This window comes from Clinocottus analis, unplaced genomic scaffold, assembly GCF_023055335.1.
Source record: "Clinocottus analis isolate CAN_PGR_092001 unplaced genomic scaffold, fCliAna1.0.p SCAF_8, whole genome shotgun sequence".
Taxonomy (NCBI): Eukaryota; Metazoa; Chordata; class Actinopteri; order Perciformes; family Cottidae; genus Clinocottus; species Clinocottus analis.
Window position 1 is genome coordinate 11809136 of NW_027176240.1, and position 17783 is coordinate 11826918.

A 17783-nucleotide genomic window follows, 5' to 3' on the forward strand; every position below is an offset into this window, starting at 1 on the left:
TCACGAAGAGGGAGCGTCAGTCATTAACATAAATATCTTTCAATGTATTTTATGTATCTTAGTTCCTACACAATGATCATAATTGAGAAAGTAAAACTATTATTATCCCTGAAATTCCAATTAACCAATATATACACTTTTGGTTCTCCGGCTTCCTCCCAGAGTCCAAAGACATGCTGCATAGGTTAATTGGACTCTAAATTGCCTGTAGGTGTGAATGTGAGCGTGAATGGTTGTCTGTCTATATGTCTGCCCTGTGATGGACTGGCGACTTGTCCAGGGTGTACCCTGCCTTCGCCCCTTGACAGCTGGGATAAGCGGTTCAGATAATGGATGGATGGATGGTTCTTACAAGTTAGATCGCTGAATATTACAGAAATCCTTTCTTACTTGATGCTGGTGATTCCACCGAAGGACTCTGGTGCCTTCTGGGACCGGCTGAACCGATGTCTTTTTTGTAAAACGATGGCATGTATCCACCTGGGATTGTATTTGTACCTGACAAATAAAAAAACAAAACCACTACAGAGTCATTCATTTGAATGGTAACAAAGGTTACAGGAACGTTTAGTGCACAATGTCCTGGGAGATTACCGTGGGCGCCTCTGCTCGGCAGAGTCCCCCCAAATGGAATACTGCTGTTGCCCCAAAGACGGCTCGCAGTGAAGTCTTTACTGGCATTCATGGCCACGTTCTTCTTTGTGCTAATGCCTGAGGGGTGAGAAATGATGAGATATTTTTTTCTTGGAAGATGACAGGTAGGTCAGAAAAAAAGCAGGACCAAGGGAGAGTATCTGAAGTGTGACATCTTCCTTCTCACAAAAGAAGAAATAATAATTGATCATGAGCATTATTATTAAATCCAACTGGGCCTCATTTCATGAATACTGATGACAGGTATAGATTTGCCAAAAATCCGGTGTTTGATCTGAACTTTATAACACCAAAAAAAACATCCTATCGTGTTATTGAAGACTACTCTCAGTCCTACTCATTGGAAGTATTCAAATATATCTTACCAGGTAAGTATCTTGACTGCCTCAAGTAATGTTGTTTGGCAGACGCGGTTCTCGGTGGCTCCTGGTAGGCTGTACTTTTGTTCAGGTTTAAAGGTGCGTCTTCCTTTCCATTGGGACGACTGAAATCCAGAACGTTTCCGTATCTGAAAGACATGTTCAATGAGACGAAGGTGAGTTACTTGCTTGTAGTAATAGTAATGTATGGACATTAGCTGAGGCTACAGATCTTTTCTTTTTGCACATTTATATTGTATAAAAATCAACTGACTGTTCCCTTGGTAGAAGGTACCGCATGGTGACAGATCATGGCCTCACCTGCTCAGTGCGTCCTCCCCCTGCCTCGACTTCTCAGTGGAGAAGTTACTTTTTCCAAGAATAGTTATGGATGTCAGATCCGTTTCTTCGTAGTCGTCCCAGTCTTCACCCTTACGGTGTCCGGTGCCGTGGCCCCAGCGCCGCCGCCCCCCTCCTTTAGGTTTCAACTGATAGCTCAGTAGGTTCGCCTTCTCTGTCTCCTGTCTTGTTTGCTAAAAGAATAACATCAACCATGTAAGAAATAGGTTACAAAATTCCATCTTAGATTTTTTTGTATTAGTTTTAAGTATTACTGAAAATACTTAGTGAAGCAAAACAACATAGCTTAGATGATCAATCAGCCATTATCAGGTATAAGGCATTGCTAGCACAGAATTTAACATCTATATATTTATGCAAAGGCTTCATTCATTTATTTATTCATCATCTAGAACAAATACTTTCTAAAAGTAATATTAATAGTAGCAGATATATAGTAAATACACATACATAATGATTCCAGCCTCACCTTGCTCTGCAGACTCTTGTCAATGATGTAAGGAAGATGGCTTTGTGGTGTTCCTCCAGCCTGTTCCTGTTTGAGGATGTGCTTCGGCTGCTGCTCTCGCACCAGCTCTTTGTGCCGTTGGTAAGCTGCTGACTGCGCAGCTGCAGGCACAGGGGAGGGCTGGATCTGCTGGTGAAGCCTGGAGGGGGAGCAGTGTTGGTTGGGAGGTGGAGGCTGGGAGGGTGGCATCGGCTTAAGCAGCAGGGGTTGCTGCTGCTGCAGCGTCTGCTGGGAATGGAACGGAGCATGCTGCGGCACAAGGCCGGGCTGAGGTCTGCCCTGCTCCAGGATCTGTTGAGGAGTGCCCAAAGCCTGGCCCACGTGGAAGTAAGCGTACCTGAGAGCCTGAAAGGATATCAAGATTTTAACAAAACAACATCAGCTTTCATTCTGTATGTTAAGTGATGAGGAGGAAGTGTAGGTCGGACACTACCTGGGCCGAAGCTGGTCTCTTCTTGGGATCCCACTGGAGCAGGTCTGTCATCAGATGAATGGCTTCAGGACTGGCATTTGGGATCAGCGTCTTTAGATTACTGGGAACACACTGAGGCCAACGGAAATTCATGGCACTTGCCAGATGGTATCCCTCCGGCCAATCGTTCTAGAGGGGGGGAGACGCATACATTTACAGATCATCATATTCAACAAGATAATGTGTTTCTATTCACCGATAATGTGAAGTAGTCAAAGTAGTAGATTTATGTTTTTTTTAAACACCACTAAGGGGGGACCCGTAACATAGGACCAATGCCTTCACTGAGAGACGCATATACTGCATGTTCTGTGCACAAATCATATTCCTACTACATAGCATTAATGTTTTTGGTCTTATTTTTCAAGCATATATAAAACCTGGAGATGAAAAAGGTGATTCTGGTCTCAGTTACATGCCTCAACTGCAGTTAAATCGTGAAGAATTACTCATGTAAGTGTACCTGTGTACACATCCTGTGTAATTCTGCTGTACACGTGTGAAGAGCCTCACCTTCTTTGGCGTACCCAGGACTTGGCAAACTTTGAATATGGTGTCTATTTCACTGGAGCCTGGGAAAAGAGGCCTGAGGGTATAAAGCTCTGCCATGATGCAACCGACTGCCCACTGATCTATGGGCGAGCTGTAGGATGTGGATCTGAGGAGGACCTCTGGGGCTCTGTACCTAGTCCAAAGAGAGAGGGTACTTGGACATGAGTGCACTGAACTATCAAACAAAGCGCACTACGTTTACTCTCAAAGAAACTCACCATCTCGTCGAGACGTAGTCTGTGTATGGTGGTCGAGATCTGATTTCCCGGGCAAGCCCAAAGTCAGCTATTTTCACCAGCTCCGGGCCCATGCACAAAAGATTCTCAGGTTTCATGTCCCTGTGAAAAAACCCTAACAAAAAGACACACTGCGTGACCGTCTCAGCACAAAACGTCAAATGTGCCACATTTAATCAAGCGTCCTGGAGTCTCAAACAGACCTTACCATGTTTATGAATGAACGTGAGCCCTTGTAGTATCTGAAACATAATATTTCTTACAGCGGATTCGGGAAACAATCGAGTCCTGCAGCAAGAAACAAAGAGTTAGAATACTCATATGGTTAAGAAAAGTACACATTCATCAAATAAAATGATAACTGCGGGATTAATAATGCAACAAGTAACAACTATACGCACCTGTCTTTCATTAGCTGATATAGATTTTCCTTCATGTACTCAAATATGAAGTACAAGTGATCATTTTCACGAATTACCTCCTTAAGTTTTATTATATTGGCATGGTTGAGTTTCTTTAAAGACTGTCAAAATAAAGGAAACATAACGTAAGAACACATGGAACAGATAAATAAAGAAATAGCAGTACTAATGAAAAGTCAATTTAACCATGCAGGATAATACACACGGGTCACTGCAGCACATTCAACAGCACGCCCTACATGACAACTACAAAACACAACCTTCATGTTAAAACATGGCTCGACTACGAACACAGTGGATTTTAGGGGTAAATGCTGCAAAGGTGGGATTTAAAATTACAATTAAAAAAGGGTCAATAAAAAGCAGGATGGAGAAATAGACACTGGGAGGACATAGGTTTAACCATGCTACGTTTTAGTAAGGGGGTACGCTGTGTTGGGATTTTGAGATTGTATGGTGTGACATGCTGTAATTATGATCCGACGATCCTCTAAGGACCGACGTGTTCCACACATGTTTTGCTGCATTAGGTTCAAGCTCTACGAGAAGGATGTGTAAGCCAGGGGATGGGAACCAACAGCACGCAAGAATCACCTTCAACTCTTAGAGCTGGTGTGTGACTTTGAGCTGTGAGGAAATTTTGACAGTAACATACTGAATTGGTATGAAGACAAACAGACATTTTGAGTATTTGACAACTGATCATGTAGATGTACAGATTAGTAATCAAATTATCATTACTGCATTACATGCCAATCATCAAGTTATCATGAAGTTATAGCTGACAACATGACACGCCATTGTTAATGACATATTTATGAAAAGGCTCAGTGAAATGCAGCCCACATCTTGTCTTGGCAATGATACAGCAATAATTCACTAAATTCAGCATTTAGCTATATTATTGTTCTACTCCTCTACAACATTGTATTCAAGGTTAACTAGTTATACAATGTAGCGCAGTAATATTTTAAACCCAAAATCTGAGAATGGAGCCAATACTCGTATGTTTATGGAGCTTCAATAACAACATTGATGTGCAAAGTTAATGGGGATCAGTTGCAGCCAAAACATTCAACAGTACATTCACATGGGTACATATTGGTTAACATTATGTTATCACTAAGTATAGACAATTCTCTGCCAAATCGTAAATGCAAACTCTAAAGTATTCAAGTGGTTTTAGGGTTGTATTTTTCATAATGCTACTGTGCTATTCAAATAGGTGAAATTATGTTAAGGAAAGGTAGAAAAGATAAACCCACCTTGACTTCACGAAGGTTCATGCATTCTTCCCAGGAGTAAAATTTTCTTTTCATTCTGAAAATTATATTTTCACATTAACTTATTGTTTTGCAAATTATATCAAATTTAATGTCAAAAAGAAAAAAGGTGCCGCCAATCACAAAGACACAGAATTGTCCGAATACTTACTTCTTTATGGCCACGAGCTCTCCGGACTCCAGACTGCGACCGAGGATGACGGAGCCGTAGGTTCCATCCCCGAGCTGTCTGATCGTTGTGTATCTATTCATTATGCATGTCCTTCATAGCATCCGGGGGAAGATAAGAACTGGGTGGAAAATAGAGTGTTTTCCTGCCGCTGCTGAATGCAACCAGATTTTCCTGTGACAACAGCAGAAGACCACAGGCAGAGCTGGAGGACTCATGGTTTCATGGAATCGCCTCCTTTTAGCTAAGAAGGTGAGGGATTAATAACAAAAATCGCTGTTAAGTAGGGCAGCCTGGCTGTTTGAATCACTATGTTTGCCATGTGACCACACGCTTACTACTAAATTGGACATTTAATGGTTGGAAAACATGTGAGCGCTGTGGACAAACTATATAAATCTTTCGCATTCCTACACTGAACTGTATGTGTATGTATCGGGCACAATATTTGCCAATATATCAGCAATGCCAAAGATATCAATTAACAGTTCCTCAGTCTTAAAAAAAAAAAAATCAACTGGTAATTTACAATACATTTAAGTCATGGATGGATGGATGGATGGATTGATGGCTTTTTTAATCCCGAGGAGGGAAACTCATTTGTCACAATAGACAACAACATACTCATACAGACAACAACAGACGAGGTTCACAGTCCACAACAGAGAAATAAAACACATTACAAGGTAAACTGCCTCTGATGCTGAATAAAGAACCACAGTTTTCCTGGTTTTCAGTGCCGAAGTTTTAGTCGGCCTGCATCATCCAATGAAGGATTTGGGATAAGGATCAGCCCTCTCGCAAGGTATAATATAGAAAATAAAAGTCTTCTCAACAATCAAAGATATGTTTTGACTAGTGTTCTTCACTTTGCTGTGCAGAATGACACATCATCTGATGAAGAGGGAACTTAAATCTGAGTTTCAGACAAGATTGTGTGACATCACAACTAATTTGGAAGCCAATCATGGTTGAATGTGCAACTCAAACGGTGACGTGCAAACCTGAAATCAGGTTTGACTTTTCAGGAAAGTCGGAGACATCTTGTCTTAAGTGGACAACATTCGCATATTCTGTCTTTTTCAATGCGGAAGAGGGGGTGGATGCAGTTATTTCTTATGAATGAGGAAAACTAACTCATATCAGACACATATTTTATAAGTCTCTGGAGTAACTTGAATGGTTGACTGACAAGTGAAATAATGTGTAAACCACCAGAGTCACAATGACATCATCATCATGGAGAGGTGTGAGCACCTCTCGGTTTAATTGTCGTTCATCACCGCTAACTCGTCACAGCGCTAATAAATACATCTTCTAACGTAATTATGTTATTTGGGAGAAAGTATGTAAGAGAAAAGAGCCCATTGAGATTCATCGCGAGGTTAGCACAGTATGTACATGTTTCTACCGCATGAAGTAACAGCTAGCGCCTAAAACACGGAGCATTTAGGGCCAAATGATTGGACCTAATACTACGAAGTGTCTGTGTTGGTTTCATTTTAACGGCTGTCAGTGGTCCAGTAAGGCTCTCTTATTACGCTACTGGTGCTGCTGGTGGCCCAGCTGCTGACAACATCACATCGCTACAGAAGAAATCCCAGTGGCCTGTTGGCACTGCATGCTCTGCTCAAAACAAAAAGCAAAGGGCATCACTCACCCGTCTCGCGTCAAACCGACAACAACACATAGTCGAGGGGTGTTCGTGGTCGATGTTCAACAACTGGCCTTAACGGAATAACCCGCCGTTACAAGACAGATAACCGCATCCAGTGTGTATCACACACAACATATAAATACTCTATCCAGGCCCTGCCGTCATAATCTCGCGTGGCTCTAAGAACAGTCTGCGGTCTCGTTACGACAAATCACAGCTCTCCTCCGGCTCCGTCGGAAACAAAGATACAAAACGAGACGGGAGAAGTCCCTGCGTCCTTATCTCCAAACTCTTTACGCCATCAATGTCCTTCTCATTGAGCATCTAAATATACAGTCGTGAGAGGTAAATATCATAAGAAGTCTCGTTCATAGCAATAAAATGATGAAATAAGGCTGAGGTTGAAAAAAATACTAAAAGAAACAAGAAAGATATCTCGGCGTAAAGCAAAGCCGGAAATGACAAAGTGTGTGTGCTCTTGAATTTAATTATTCTTCTCTGCTCACATTTTGGTCTTCAAGTGAAGTTGATGGTCCAGTCACAAACGTGTTTTCAAAGATCCTGAAAGAAAAATTAATAAATACATTATGTGAATTTCGTGTTTTTCTTATTCAGTCAGTGTTCGTGGGTGTGGTGGACCTGCTGCATTTTGTTTTTTTTAAATCAACACAATCAAACAATTTCATGTTCAAATACTCAACAGATTGTTTACTTCATCCCAATTAGAAGCAATATAAACAGCATATATGGTTAATATTTGCCCTTTACCTTCGTTTGATCCCATTTATAAATTAATGTGCTACTTTATTTTGGTTTTCTTCAACACCATCATCCCATAACTCATCTGCAAATTTGATCAGCTTGGTCTCAACACCTTGCTGTGCAACTGGCTGCTGGACTTCATAAGTGAGAGGCCAAAGGCGGTGTGTGTCGGCAACAACACCTCGAGCACTGAGTACAGGGCCCCCCAGGCCTGTGTGCTATGTCCATTGCTTTTTACCTTGCTGAGTCCTGCTCAACAACAGCAAGACCGAGGAGATTGTTGTTGACTTCGGGAAAGGCCACAACCATCACTCACAACTGACCATCAACTGTGCGGACATTGAGCAAGTCAGCAGCACCAAATTCCTGGGGGTAGACATCCGTGAGTACCTCTCGTGGGAAGTCAACATGACATTGCTGTGGAAAGCAGGAAGCCCCCTATCCATCATGGGCACCTTCTACTGTGGCAACATCGAGAGCATCCTGACCAACTGCATCACTGTGTGGGGGTGAAGCTGCACAGACTACAGCAGGAAAGCCCTGCAGTGCATAGTGAATGCAGCTGGGAGGATTAACTCCATGTCTGACTGCTCATAGTATTTCATAGTTTACTAATGTATGTTGTATATATTGTTGTTCTCTCCTTTACTTTAGTATTAGAAATACCTCTACTTTCAGAGTGTTACAGCACATACATTTTGTATTAACAGGTCACTATTACTTATATATTACAATACAAGACAAAGTTAAATATTGTGTAATTTTTAAGGATTAAAATGCATCATATGTTTAACTTAGCTCATCATATGTTTTGCATGTCTTGATCTGCAAAGTAACTTGTAGATGACCAAATAAATGCTGTAAAATAAAAAGTAGGCTTCAGTAAAAACTTGGTTAAGGAGCTGATCAACACAAAGGTAACTTCATTGTTAGCTGAATGACATCAATCCTGAGTTGCAAGAGTTCCACTAGATTTAGTTCTTCATCAGATACTCATCAGTATTACTACAACTAGACTACTGAACTGACTAATTGAGATCATAATTGACAGATGAATCCATAATGGGAATATTTGTTGATTACATCCCCACTTTTATATACTCCACTTTACAATTATAACCTATGAATCTCCAGAGATTGTTCCCATTACGTTATAAAAAAGGTTATAAAGAAATAACCTTCTGGGGCATGTGTGTTCTTGTGGTGCAGGTGTGTTTTCGCTATAGTTTATTTAGTTTTAACGCCTCTCTGTCAGTCTCATGTGTTTGAATTAAAATGTTTACATTTGTTAAACTTTCTTACTTAATACCTTGTATGCGTCCTTTGTTTATGGTCTCAAGAGTCACAATTCAATCACACATCAATTAAAGTTTTCATTCTCGTTTCTATTTATTCATCCATTCTTTTATTGATCTATTTTAACATTAATTCCTGACATATTTCACCGTGAATTACAGTATATGAATGCACGTATTACTGCATGAACACGTCGTCTCTTGCCCTCCCTATCTATGACCCACCTGCTCCTCCGTCTCTACCTAACTTCGCCAGACTTGCTGACTTCCTGTCACTGGAGCTCCGGGACACTCAGCGGAATGGCTGCGTTCCTGCGAGCTCGTAAATATGTTCGTTGTGTCGTCCGCTTCTCCGACCGTGAACTGTAAACGCCCGTGTTGAACCGCTTGTGACGATACAAACAAAACAGACACAAAGGACGCCTACTAGCCACGCTGTCATGGTGGGTCCCCGTGCTTTTACTAGATATCCAGAGAGCCAGTTAGCCAGCTAGCGAGCGAGCTAACGGGGCTAACGTCTCACGGATACCATAGCCGTGACGTCATGCTCGGTTGTTGTTCTGCTCGACGTGTTCGGGGCTTCACTTGTTGACAGATAATAACTATTAACTTGTTGACAAATAATGACCTTTAACTTGTTACCAAACAATAATCTGTCTTTGAAATGATCACGACGCATTTGATCTTTAGCATGAACCTCCATGGGGGGCGTGGTCAGTTGCGTGCTGCTCGCGAGCTTTATTACTTTAAATAGATTAACTCCAGTTCAGAGAACACGACGATGAGTGTTATCCGTGTGGTTGTTGTCGTTATTTCCCACAGCTAACACCGTGTGTTTGAAGCAATGCAACTGTTCAAACGGTGTGTAAGCAGAAACACACGTGTAGTAGTACAGATAATACGTAAAACATGTTAAAGTGTGTAGTGAAGTTAGCCTAGTTTGTTTGTTCGCTGCACAAATGTTGCCCAATGTAAGAGAAGCCCCTTTTAAAAGCTGCATATTGGTTAATGTCTTTATTTTATTTTTTTTACTGTTAATGATAAATCATTTTCCTCATAAAAATGTTAGATTATAGTAAGAACCGCGTATGACGATTCCACAACGCTTATGAGTTGAATTGCTGGTTTTGCCTGAAGATTAGTCCGGAAGTATATGTCATTGAGTCATTTTTCAAAACATAATATAATAATATCTCAAGACGGATCCGTTTTATCCTTATCAGTGCTCTTTGGTGGACAAACTCTGTAACTGTTTCTAAATGGCCTCAAACCCAGTTCAACATTTCTGTTTTGCAATGTATTTACTTTTCTCTCATTTACACATATTTGTTGATCTAGTCTTAAAGCAGAACATCTTTCAATTAAAAAAAAAATGCAAATATTTAGCAATTTACCTTGATGAATGACACATTATTCTCAACACATTTGTTTATTTACTATTTAAAGAATAAAACAGGCAAAGAAAGTAATTACAGTTACAACTTATTACAAGAAGACTATGACCAAAGTCAGCCTCTATAATCTCTCCATACGGTTCTGCTATAAATTAGAAAAGCTTTACTTTGTAGTTCAGGTTGATGTCACCTGGGAAACCAGTGCTCTGCAAGAAGCCGCACACCTAAAATCTGGACAAATCCACAAGCACAGTATATTTTCAGAACAAATAACCGACGATTGATGAATTAAAGTAAAACTTAACTTTTTCTTTGTATAGGCTGAAGAAAATGAAGATGTCGGAGGTATGATTGAGGATGAAGATGAAGGTTCAGACGACCCAAACCTTCCCGTGAGATATCTTATACAGACAGACAATAGATGACGATAACATGTTCTTTTCTAATTTCTAAGTTATGGATCTCATTCATTCGAACTGCTACTATCTCTTATCCCTTTAGGCCGTGAGAGTATTATTTCTTTGCTTGGCTGTTTTCTTATTTGACTCTCATCTTATTGTTTATGTTTCACGAAACTGTCAATAGGGTGCTGCCTTGTAAAGCCAGCATGCACCACTCACTGAATTTTGAATGAAGGTTGGATAATTTCATAAAGTGACAGTGTTACATGAATCCATCATGTGCAGCGCAAGTATATCATATATTAGTACATAAATACATGTACTCTAAACCCAAGCTGTATTTGTCATACTGCAAATGTTTGGATTTGTATGGGCTTGTATTTACACCACTGTTGTATGTGTAGACAAAAATCCATGCAGATTGATACCATTTACTACAAATTTGACAGAATATTGAGCCAAGTTATGATATTATTCATAAGTACAACAAGAAACCTTGTATGTTAAAACAAAGATATCAACTATTTCACATGGTTCCTATTCAGGAATAGCTTTTGAGAAATCCTTTCAAGGGAGATTGAGAACACAGAAGCCCGGGACTGTTTTTCTGGCTTTTAATAATCTTTTTATTGTTTTGAAGCTGGAGCTCAATACGTTCAGAGCGCAGTGGATGTCTGAACTCAAACAGAGCTCTGGAGCAAGTGGCCGGCTGCTGCGAGCTAAAGGTCTGAGTAGGACACAAGATATTGTCCGAGAGGAGAGAGTAAGTTGTGAAATTATTTCATGTACTTTGATGTATTGTAGAGTGCTTTCAATGAACTCCACACTGCTGTTGAATGAATGGTGTGAGTGCTCTTCCTTCTTTCTTCAGGCCACCGAGCTTTTCTTGAGAGCTGTTCAGGAGGAGCAGAATGGAGCCGTCTATGAGGGTACGCAGGTCGGATGGATGGGGATCAAAGTCACCAGTGAAAGGATGAAATGTCACAAAACAATTCGTCTTTCGAGACTAACCGAAAAGCTATAATCTATCAAACAAAGGCACAAGCTGACTCGACATAGAGAATCCCCCCTTAAACGTTTAGGTTTTTAATTTTGTTTTTTCTAGAAAGGAAAGAAGACAGATAATTGCGTTGCTTGAGCACTTCAATTTGATATTCTCAAAAATGTATGTTAACGCATCGGATGTATTTCTTTACTTGCAGCAATCAAGTTCTATCGCATGGCTATGCAGCTTGTGCCTGACATTGAGTTTAAAATCAACTACAGCCGTCCTCCTGATGCTGACCGAGTGGGAGGAAACTAGTAAGCTGCTTTTTATTTTTTAGATATTATAAAAAATCTAATTTAGATCTCTTAAAACATCTTTTAATGTGTCGTTCATCTTAAAGGAACAATGTGTTGCATTTAGGGAGATATAGTAGCAGAAATTGAATATAATACCAACAAATTTCTTTTCTTTTCTGTATAATCACCTGAAAATAGGTGATCATGTTAGAGGTTAGAATAGTTATCTTTCCATTTATTGGTACATAGCACAATAAGCAGATGTGATCGATGTGGCAGATGTGATCAAAAAAGCATTTTTTATTTTCATCCTGACTTTCAAGGTCAAACCATCCAATTAATGATTGTTTGCATTAATGTCGCATCATGGAGCCTGGATTACTAATGTGTGCTGACCCATTAAAACACTGTGCTCATATCTAAAAGGTGAATGATGTACAGGCTTGCATGAGAGATGTAGATACTCTCACGTCTAAAACTGTACACGTTTTATTTGCAGCGTGGACGATAATGCTGACGGGGAAATCGAGGATCTACTTGCCTACTTTGAGCAGGAGCTCACGCTGGAATGTTCTTTTCCAAAGATCTGCACTCCTGAGTTGGATTTGACTCAGATGCACATTTCCGGTAAAATCTGTATTTAATTTTAGATTGTAAACGCGTCTCAAGTCATTATCAACTTGAATTTATGAATGGATTTATATTAAATGTGTTTTTTTGACGGCAGCCTTGCCGCGTGAAATCCTGATGTACATCTTCCGTTGGGTTGTGTCGAGTGATCTGGACATGCGAGCCCTGGAGCAGCTCTCTTTGGTTTGCCGAGGGTTTTACATCTGTGCAAGGTCAGACCCGCTGTCATGACACATTAGATGTGTGACAGCTTTTTTTTTTAATAGCTTGCTTCATTTCTATGTGCATGGTTTAAGGGTCACTCAATCTTTTTTTAAATTTTTATCCATCGCTCTTCAGGGACCCGGAGATTTGGCATTTGGCCTGTTTGAGAGTTTGGGGACGAAACTGCACCAAACTCGCTCCCTTCAATTCCTGGAGGGAGATGTATCTGCAGAGACCTCGTGTCCGTTACGATGGTAATTGAAGTATTTTTTTCAGTTTCAGTAGTGACACCAAATATAAAACCACACCAAATATAGTGTGTTTTTTGGATTCTCCTAAATTACCCCTTAATTACTAAGGACGTGTTTAATGCAGAGGATAATATCCTCAAGGGGATTAACAAAGGATACATTCTTCTTTTTCAAATAGCCATTTGGCTAAACATTAACAGTGAAAATAACATTGGACCGATCTTGATTTTGGCCAATGTACCGGTGAATTAGTTTTCTATTATTACTCCACTGAACATCCAATAAAGAGGATTTACTGGATGTGGAACCTTTTGTTTTTTCACAGGTGTTTATATCAGCAAGACGTCTTACATCCGTCAAGGAGAGGAATCGCTGGATGGGTTTTACAGAGCTTGGCACCACGTTGAGTACTACAGGTAGATGTTCGACTTAAACTATGATCTTTTGATTGTGAGTTGTGCAGATGTCATAGATCAGATCCTTCTCACAGGTACCTCCGGTTCTTCTCCGACGGCCACGTGGTCATGGTGACCACCCCTGAAGACCCTCTGCTAGTGGTTCCTCGCCTGCGTACTAAGAACATCAGGTACGCCGTCTGTTTCATACCAACTCCGCTAGAGTGGATGTTGGAACATTAATAAATAATTTTCTTGTGAGTGGCAGCACTTTTTACGACTGTTGAATTTTGCTTAATTTTTCAGAATGGATTCTGTTCTGCTCGGTCATTTCCGTCTGTCACAGGAGACAGACAATCAAACCAAAGTTTTCGCTGTTGTCTGTAAGAAGAAAGAGGTGAGAATACATTTGGGGGAAGATGGAAGAGAACCTCAAACTGTCAAATCTAATTATGCACACAATGATTGCCACAAAGCGCTCCACACATATGCAAATAGTTTTGCTACAACAGCGGTCACCAACCTTTTTGAAACCGAGAGCTACTTTGAGGTATAAAATAATCCGAAGGGCTACTTGTTTGATTCAAACTTCCTGAACAACAAAGTTACACAGATCACCTTTGAATTATACTATATGTGAACTGTCTGATCACATATCAATGTTAATTATTCCTCACAATAATTATTAACAATTTCCACAACAGTGATGGTAGGAAAAACATGTTTTTATCACTTTGTTAGAAAAATGAAAATAAAGTTATATCGGTGCAAGAAATACCTGATATTTAGTTACTACTAAATAGCTTATGGTGGAAAACAATAAGCTATTTTTTTGCAAAACAAAACAGAATAAGTGCAGATGTGTGAGCATCAGGTTGTATCAGTGGCTTAGTGAGCTGCTTTCCTCTACACATCTTTTTAAAACGGCGTTGTAGATTTGATACGTACTCTCAATTCATGCTTGATGAGCTGAGGTCTGTTTTCTGGTGAGAGACGCAACAGCAGAAAAACCTCACAGAGATCTCATGAAGATCGGCTTTTGGCAAAATGCCAAGAATCGGAGAGACGCGCATGCTCATCGCAGAGTGTTGTGTGGGGTTCTGTAGCACGTGCGCTTCCGACCTGACGGCAAAACAAATTTAAGTTTTTGATATAGCGTTTATTTATTTACTACATTTTATTATCTAACCTAACATAGATGAGGAGGTGCTAACAGAATAAACAAGTATTTCACTCAGTACAGTTGAGGCTAAGAAATTCAAATGTATGCACTTCTACCTAACTAGTAATAAAGTAGCAAACTGAGTGACACATGAATGCTCACTTGCACTGTAAATTAAAAAAATCCTAAGAATGTTAAAAGTAAAATTTGTAAACTGTTATTTGTTGACAGAAAGCGACCGAGTTTCAAAGGAATCGGTTCTGCAGGCGGAACCCGCCTCCAGAGGCTGAGCACAGCTTTCACGTGGGACTGCATCTGTGCTCTGGGGGGCGTCAGAGTTTCAGTAAGATGGTGTGGATCCACCACTCCTGCCACATCACGTACAAGTAAGAGACACGAGTTAGAAAGTAGTGGAAAGGAGAAGAACAAAATACCTTATTTGTTTCTAAATTGACCTTAATTGTGTTTTTAGGCCGACTGGGGAAACCGTTATCACTGCGTTTGACCTGGACAGCATGTACACACCCTTCTTCTTTGCTCGGGTGAAGAGTTACACTGCTTTCTCCGAACAGCCTCTTTAAACTGCCTGATAACCTGCACATGATCCCACAAAGACCACAGCAGAAGGTTAACCAGCAATTAAAGAAAATGCATCCTCCCAGCTTGTTTGAATTGTTTTGCAGCTGGATTTCTGTCTTGACATATAAACCCTAATGTTTCCTACTTGCGGACACTTTTTGTTTCTGGTTCACACAATGGAATACTATTTCTGATTTCAGAAATTATGATAATCGGCTGAGAGCTAAAAAAAATTAGCAACCTTTCCCACCTGCTCCAAGCAATGAATGTTCTTACAGTGTTTGTTTCATGGTGCACTTTCTCCCTCAAATAAACAGTGGTGAACAGAATATGCTCTTATAGTTTGATTTGTTTTAACTGAATGACTAAAACATCAGCCTCAGGGTAGTGATGTGTATCGAACAGTTATTAAGCATGTAATGCACATTCGTGGCTATAGGACATATGATCCATCAGTAGAATTACAGAGGTCCTATTACACAACATTAGGGAAAAGACATTGCGGGTGTGATTTTGAGACTTCTACAGTGCATTATTTGTCTTGCTGAGGACAGGAATAATCCACACATTACATTTTCTGGGATAACTGAGTGCGGACAGATGGAACAGGATTTGCAGGGGGAAAATACATGTGAAAGTTGTATTGGATTAGGCTAAAAAGATTTATGCTTTGATGACTTTACTTTAGTTGAGTTTTAAACAACTATTCTCAAGGAATGACTATTACATCACAAATGGCAAAGCTATCTTTCTGCTCTCAAATCAGACAATAAAAATAAAAACAGAAAAAAGGAAAATTAAAAACTTTAATTTGTTTAATTTGAGATATAAGTTTGAGTTGATTTGCACATGATGACTGTTCTAATTGTAAAGCCTTTTTGGCCTAGCTTAAGGGCCCTGGATGCTGCCTCTTCACTTTCACCACCAGGATTTATTCTGGCAGTGAACTCGTAACCCTTGGGTCCTAAAGCCCGATCTATAAAGTCCTGAAGAGACATTTTTTATGAACATCGTAGAAATGAGTAAACACATTCTTAATACCACTGTTTTCAGGGGAGAACCTCAACTCCATCGCCTCGTCTGCCTTCTCTGTCTCGCTCAGGCCATGGCCTCTAAACAATCAGTAAGTAAGCCATTCTTTGCATAGTGGCTGGGCAGCAGACACGCCACCAAAGCTCACAAACAGTTGCTCTGTCCTGTCAAATGTGAGCTGTGTCACACACCCAGCATAGCAGTCTGCACACAGTGCTGAGGAGGAGGTCGCAGTGGGAGAGTGGTACCTCTGAAGTGGAGAGGACTGACAGGAGGAGGCTCAGTCAAAGCAGCTGTCAGGAAAGGAGAGAATTTCTAATATCTTGAGGAAAATCAGTGTTTTATATTTGTTGCTTTCTGTCACACAGTAAGCGCAGCAACACACACCTAAACCACGTCGGGTTCAATTATTTAAGTTTACAGTTAAAATTGGACTTTTATAATCGAGCATGCCAAAACATTCCTTCATAACAACGCTCACAAAGTGCTAATACCAGGACTGAGACAACACAAAAGCACTTTTATGAAAAGATTTAACATTAATCTACTGAACATCCTTATTGGTGGACCTAGAAGTGATCACAATTTCTTTTATGTTAATAAGTTGCAGCAGACTAATACACACAGCATAGTTGCCATTATAGTATATCTTATTTATTAGAGCCAGCTTTGACTTTAACAATATGCTCTATAACATACTCATTAAAATAAAAAACAAACAGAAAAGAGGTCATGTGGCGCGTTGAGCTAAAGGTTAATCGTGCTAACATGCTCAAAATGACATGCTGATGTAAATACGTATATCTTAACCCTCTTAGCGCGTTAACATTGGACACTTGAGCCTTATTGCAACCAGACCTCGAGCATGGCAAATACATGTTTACACAAACATTAAATATGTAAAAGTAAGCATGGAAAAAAATATTATAAGGCTTAGTGAACTCTCAACTCTGCTGCTGTACAGATGTTGTCTGTCTACAAGCTACATTTTTTCTAGAAATTACATCATTTTCAAGGAAATAAAACAAGTAGGTTTACAATCTCAGTTTTTTTTAATGAGTTACAGGGAGTAAAGCATGAATCACAACTAACCAGATTTGCCACAAATTTCAGAAAATATATTTATATTTATTTTAACAGTCTATAAAAATGTACATAATAAGTAATTACATATGCTTCCTCTGCCTTTTCCAATTGGAATCTTGTTAAATACTAATCCAGCCCTTAAATATATAAACTCTATTACCTTCACCTTGTACAAAAGAGGAACTGCAACAGCGATGGCATGTAGCTGGAAATAATTTAACTATAAATACAATTATAGTAGATACGGCTTATGCAGGTTGAGCAGGTTTTCTCTCATTGGCAGATATCTCCGAATCATATTTGTCAGGCAGATACATTTGTATGAATTATTAAGAATTTAACAATAATTTCTGCTGCAGTGAACATGCATCTAGGTCATCGATACATTTGAACAACACAGCATGCTCATTCAGTGGTTAAAGCCATACGGTACCTCATTAAATTGATTCAGCATGGTAGAGGAGTTCAGCAGTGTTCCACAGAGAGTATCAGTTTTACAGAGATTATAATTCAAACATCCTTGTACCATTGTTTAGTATACCAGCATCCACTGTGTTGGCCCTATAGTAAAGTAAATAACATAAACATAAGGAACTCAAAGGAATAAACTCCACAACCTTCTTTTTCCACTAAAAA

The 17783-nt window shown here is 39.8% G+C and overlaps 2 protein-coding genes across 4 annotated transcripts in view; one reads left to right on the forward strand and one right to left on the reverse strand.

The window, feature by feature from the left end:
- Positions 1-6819, reverse strand: part of LOC137780195 (serine/threonine-protein kinase ICK-like) — an 8610-nt gene extending 1791 nt beyond the window's left edge. Inside the window, exons 1-13 of one of the 3 annotated variants that reach the window (XM_068568621.1) lie at positions 6676-6819; positions 4998-5189; positions 4829-4883; positions 3543-3664; positions 3350-3429; positions 3124-3256; positions 2867-3038; positions 2315-2482; positions 1843-2226; positions 1335-1546; positions 1020-1162; positions 595-711; positions 391-522 (exon numbers count right to left, since the gene is read on the reverse strand). In XM_068568621.1, the coding sequence (XP_068424722.1) occupies positions 391-522; positions 595-711; positions 1020-1162; positions 1335-1546; positions 1843-2226; positions 2315-2482; positions 2867-3038; positions 3124-3256; positions 3350-3429; positions 3543-3664; positions 4829-4883; positions 4998-5098 (1819 nt within the window). In that variant the 5' untranslated portion in view covers positions 5099-5189; positions 6676-6819. Of the gene's footprint in view, positions 1-390; positions 523-594; positions 712-1019; positions 1163-1334; positions 1547-1842; positions 2227-2314; positions 2483-2866; positions 3039-3123; positions 3257-3349; positions 3430-3542; positions 3665-4828; positions 4884-4997; positions 5260-6675 lie in introns of all 3 variants that reach the window. The other 2 variants (XM_068568622.1, XM_068568620.1) reach the window with 2 other exon arrangements.
- Positions 6820-8991: 2172 nt separating this feature from the next.
- fbxo9 (F-box protein 9) lies at positions 8992-15358 on the forward strand. Its single transcript, XM_068568735.1, has 13 exons — positions 8992-9172; positions 10444-10515; positions 11165-11287; positions 11396-11453; positions 11727-11826; positions 12308-12435; positions 12536-12650; positions 12778-12896; positions 13219-13309; positions 13384-13479; positions 13595-13685; positions 14682-14836; positions 14923-15358. The coding sequence occupies exons 1-13, from the start codon at positions 9170-9172 to the stop codon at positions 15029-15031; spliced, it is 1260 nt and encodes a 419-aa protein (XP_068424836.1). The 5' UTR covers positions 8992-9169; the 3' UTR covers positions 15032-15358.
- The last annotated feature ends 2425 nt before the right edge of the window (positions 15359-17783 follow it).